Source organism: Carlito syrichta, unplaced genomic scaffold (assembly GCF_000164805.1).
Source record: "Carlito syrichta isolate Samal-C Ts95f unplaced genomic scaffold, Tarsius_syrichta-2.0.1 Scaffold315831, whole genome shotgun sequence".
NCBI classification, from domain to species: Eukaryota; Metazoa; Chordata; class Mammalia; order Primates; family Tarsiidae; genus Carlito; species Carlito syrichta.
Genome location: NW_007259927.1, coordinates 202,914 through 207,829, shown reverse-complemented (window position 1 = coordinate 207,829; position 4,916 = coordinate 202,914). Strand labels below are relative to the sequence as shown.

General features: G+C 37.6%; 1 protein-coding gene across 5 annotated transcripts in view; it reads right to left on the bottom strand.

The window, feature by feature from the left end:
* Positions 1–4,916, bottom strand: part of TRAPPC8 (trafficking protein particle complex 8) — a 119,465-nt gene that overhangs the window by 62,199 nt on the left and 52,350 nt on the right. For all 5 annotated transcript variants that reach the window (XM_021706643.1, XM_008073380.2, XM_021706642.1 and 2 more), the window contains 2 exons: positions 2,577–2,801; positions 1,264–1,372 (listed from right to left, as the gene is read on the bottom strand). In XM_021706643.1, the coding sequence (XP_021562318.1) occupies positions 1,264–1,372; positions 2,577–2,801 (334 nt within the window). The remainder of the gene's footprint in view (positions 1–1,263; positions 1,373–2,576; positions 2,802–4,916) is intronic.

Here is a 4,916-nt window from a genome sequence, read left to right as displayed (position 1 = left end):
CTAATTTTTTGATTTATTGTAGAGATGAGGTCTCACCAAGTTGCCCAGGTGGGTCTTGAACCCGTGGGCTCAGGCAATTTGCTCACCTCAGCCTCCCAAAGCGTGGGATTACAGGCTGAGCCACCAAGCCTGCAAATCTGGGCTTTAAATGTAGCCATCACCCAGTAGTGTACACTGTACCCAGTAAGTAACTTCCCATTCCTCAACCCCCTACCACTTTCACAGTATCCAATGTCTATTTTACCACTCTATGTCCATGTGTACATTGTATTCAGCTCCTACTAGCAAGTGAGAACAGTTATTTGATTATCTGTTTCTTCTTTCCCTTCCCTTCTTTCTTTTCTCCCTCCCTCCCTTCCTTTCTTTCTTCTTCTTTCTTATTTTTAGAGACAGGGTACCTTCTGTCACCCAGACTGGAGGACAGTGACACAATCACAGCACACTGCAGCTTCAAACTCCTGCCTCAGCCTCCTGAGTAGCTAGGACTACAGGCATACACCACCATACCCAGTTAATTTTCAAATTTTTTTGTGGAGAAAGGGTCTCAGTATGTTGTCCAGACTGGTCTTGAACCCCTAGCCTCAAGTGATCCTCCTGCCTCAGTCTCCCAAAGTGCTGGGATTACAGATATGAGCCACCGCACCCAGGACTTTCTGTTTGTAAGTTATTTCACTTAAGGAAATGAACAGCATTAATAAATTTATCCTTTGGTCCAATATTGCCATGATAGGGCTCGATCTGAAGGAAATAATCTTTTATTTTTAAAAAGTCTTAAACAAGAACAGCAGAACAATGTTAACTGTTCTCTGCTTCTAAGTACACTTGAAAATTTCTATAATAAAAAGTTTTAAATACATGTTTTATAAAGATGTTCATCATAATGATTTTATATAACCAAAAAGACAGAAATGATTTATATATCAAGTGAATGGTAAAATCAAGTACTTCATATGCACGCTGAATAGTCTCTTACAAACATTTTAAAAATGTTTATCAAAATTACATTATGTAATAACTAAAGCAGTCTATGAGAAAAGCTGTTGTAATTGCAACTGTTTTGTTTTCACTGTTTTTAGTTTTTAAAGCTAGAAGGAAAAACACTGAAGTAGTGATTATCTTCAGGTGGCAGGACAACAGATAAAGTGGTACAGAATTATTTATTTTCAAATATTCAACTACACATCATTTTTCTAAATGGAAAATGAAAAAAAAAACTTAAATAATAGTCATTAGGTTACCAAGGTCAAATAAAGCTTTACTAACCATCTGCTGGTCGTCTATCATGGCCAAAGAAAACCCGTGTTGCTGAACTGTTAATATATGGCAAAGGAAGCTGTGGTAAAGGACCATCTGGTGACAGCTGGCTTACATTCTGGTAGAAATATAAAAGAAAAAAAAGAATAGTTTTTAAAACTGTATGTTCTGCATATATACTTCCTCATTTTTTTAATACCCAAGGTATTAAAAACATGTTAAGAATATTGATATATAATTACTAGTTTTATTTAATACATCAGAGTCATAAAATTTTACAACTAAGAAGAGTTCAGCTATCATTTATTTATTTTGCCTCAAGAGAATTTTCCTAAAATTATGCAGCTAAATAGTTCACCAGATGTTAAACCTCCAAATGCAATTTTGGTATGTATTTTACTTCCTGTGACTTACTCTAGCATCCTATCTACCAAAATTCTAACCCATATAATTTCAAATTATGAAAGTCTAGGAGGATAGTTATTTTCTGTAGGACAGATATACTATTCACTATTCACAGGTCTTGGGGAAAAAATTATTACAACATCCTGTTTTTTTCCATTAAACAATGCTTTATATTTCCTATCCTCCTGCCTCAGTGAAATATTATTTCTTCCTATTAATTTTTCTGGGAGTATACCATAAGAGTGTCTACTTTCCACAAGGAAAAGACTATAGAATGTACGTCTCCAAAGGATGGTTAAAAGGACCCACTTACAACCAACTATAAAATTAGCTGATTCTATAAAAACTTGATAAAGAAACAGTCCAGAAAATGTGTGGCATCTTTTTTTAAGATTGCAGGCCGAGCACGGTAGCTCAAGTCTGTAATCCCAGTACTTTGAGAGGCCGAGGAGAGAGGTTGCCTGAGCCCAGGGTTCGAGACCAGCCTGGGAAACTTGGTGAGACCTCATCTCTGCAATACATCAAAAAATTAGGTGGGCATGGCAGCATGTGCCTGTAGTTCCAGCTACTTGGGAGGGTGAGGTGGAAGGATTGCCTGAGCCCAGCAGGTCAACACTGGGGTGGCCATGAGCATGACATTCATTGTACTTTAGCCTGGGTGACAGAGTGATACTCTGACTCAAAAATAAAAAAAGATCCCAACATCAACCACAAATCAATGTCTATGAAATGGATTCAAATTCTCCTTTAAAGAACTACTGAAGGGGCAGCACAACACCTATCTATGGCCAAGAAGCTGAGCCCACCAAAACTTTATTATGAGAACTAACTACCCTAATAAAACCATCCTAGGAGATGGTAACAAATATGCTTTCTGCTGAAATATAATTTTAACAGCTACTCCTGAAAGTATTTACCTTGTAAACATAAAGATATTCTCTGAGGAAGGCTCCTTGTTGAGCAGCAGATTGTTTACTTTCATTGATTAAAATATGTCTAAAAGCAGACACAGCATTGTCCAGCTGCCTAAGAGTGTAGGACTGGCGCCCAATAGTGAAGTTAATATGATCCTCTGCTAGAGACCAGCCTTTTCCTTTGTAAACTTGCATGGCTTGACAATAGCAACGTAAAGCATGCTTTTTCTGTAAGAAAATAAAGAAAACAAAGTATTATAATTCAAAATGTTTTTGGACTGGGAAAAAATACACACACAACTAAGTAACTGGTTCTTCCTCTAACAGAGACTGGGATCATGGGAAAAAATGAAACTAACATTTATGCTAATTCTTTCACAATTATATATGGAATGATATCTTCCAGATCAAGTTTCCTGAGCCATCGTGTGTACGCACGCACGTGCATGCGTGCATGTAATAGGAGTAAGAAATATGAAAAAAGGGAAAGGGAAACCAAACTGTCTTGACATTTACCCCCTATTTCTCTGAGTAGCATCTTTAAAATGTCAACTTTAGAATCAAGAGCTCACCTTTCAACTTGGCTTCATCTACCTCAAATTCTTTCTGGGAAAACGCAGGGTATATATAAACAACTTTATGATGAAAAAAATGTACTATGTTTTCAAATAATTTTCCGTCAAGTAAAATAAGCACTTTTATTAGTCTTTTTCCCCTTGCCTACAATCAAAGGCTTTCATTGAATGTATGTGGCCATATATGCTTTATACCATACAGTACAGACAGTATATAAGTATGTAAGTCAACTTATAGTATATAAGTCAACTTCCTATTTTTCCATATTAAAAATTCACACACTGGCCCAGCCATGCTCAATCCAGCCTGCCTGCTCACCAGAACTCACTGGCCCATGCTGTGTCCACCAAGAGATTATGTCTCTTATTGTTCACATAAAGCAGTGGGCTAGGACAGCAGCGCAGTGAGCACTGTGGGCAAAACAAGGTAGGGTTCTTGGCCAGCATAAGGTGCCACCACAGCTTCCTCTTCTAGGTACTGTCTGCAAGTGTCAGGGTGCACTTCTTGTTGCTCAGTGCATCTCCTGCAAGACTGAGAACAGCAAGAGGTTAAAACTAATATTTTATACAAGAAATGTATTCAGAATGGAAAATTTTAAGGAATGCCAAAACCTTTTGAGTACTACAATACATTGTAACATTTATGGCAACAAATGTCACCAATGTACAATCACAAAAAGTACTTAGAAAGACAAATATTGCATGTCCTCACTCATATGTGGAAGCTGAAAAAGTGAATCTCATTGAAGACAGAGCTGTTACCAAAGAGTGGAAAGGGAAGATGGGGGGATAAAGAGAAATTGTTTTTCTGGATGCAAATACGTAGCTGAATAGAAGAAATAAGATCTGGTGTTAGATCAGTAGGGTGATGGTAGTTTACAATAATCTACATTTCAAAGGAGCTAGAAAAAAAGAATTTGAATGGTTCTAGCATAAAGAAAAGTATAATGATTTGATCTTTACAAATTATGTGAATGCATTAAATTATCACATAAACCTGAAACTATGCACATCTATTATGCATCAATTTAAAAAGAGAGAAAGAGGTACACACCACCATATTGTTACATCAGTGCAAGCATACTGTTTGACATGAAAGATGACCAAAAAAGAGGAGACAGAAAATTTGTGTTGACCATACAGATTAGAAAGCTACATCCTACAGCAAACCAAAAAGGCAGCAAAAGTAGCAATCCTATTGTTAGCCATTAAGAAAAGAGGACAAACAGTACAGTAGAGCAGCCATTTTAACAGCCAGAAAAAACTTCCCATATCTTTACATTAAAATAAAATCCCAAAGAGAAAGGCCCAATTTTCAGTCAATCACAATTCATGGAGACAGCTTTTCTCTAGATGTGGCTCTGGACTCTACAGGTACTAACAACTTGGCTATCCTTACCCAACTAATTAAAGAAGTGGACACTCTGAAGAAGATGCTCCATCAAAAAGATCAAGTGGACTGGGCACAGTGGCTCAAGCCTGTAATCCCAGCACTTTGGGAGGCTTCTAATCATCGAAGCCGCCAATACTTCATACACCAACGCCTGAGCCCTCTCTATCACACTACTTGCCACATCCTTAACAGCCGTTTACAGCACCCGCATCATCTTCTTTACACTCCTAGGCCAACCCCGCTTCCCAACTTCAACAAACATCAACGAAAATAATCCCCTCTTAATTAACCCCATTTAAATGCCTACCCCTAGGTAGCATCTTCGCGGGTTTCCTTATCTCACACTCCATTCCTCCTATAATAACTCCACAAATA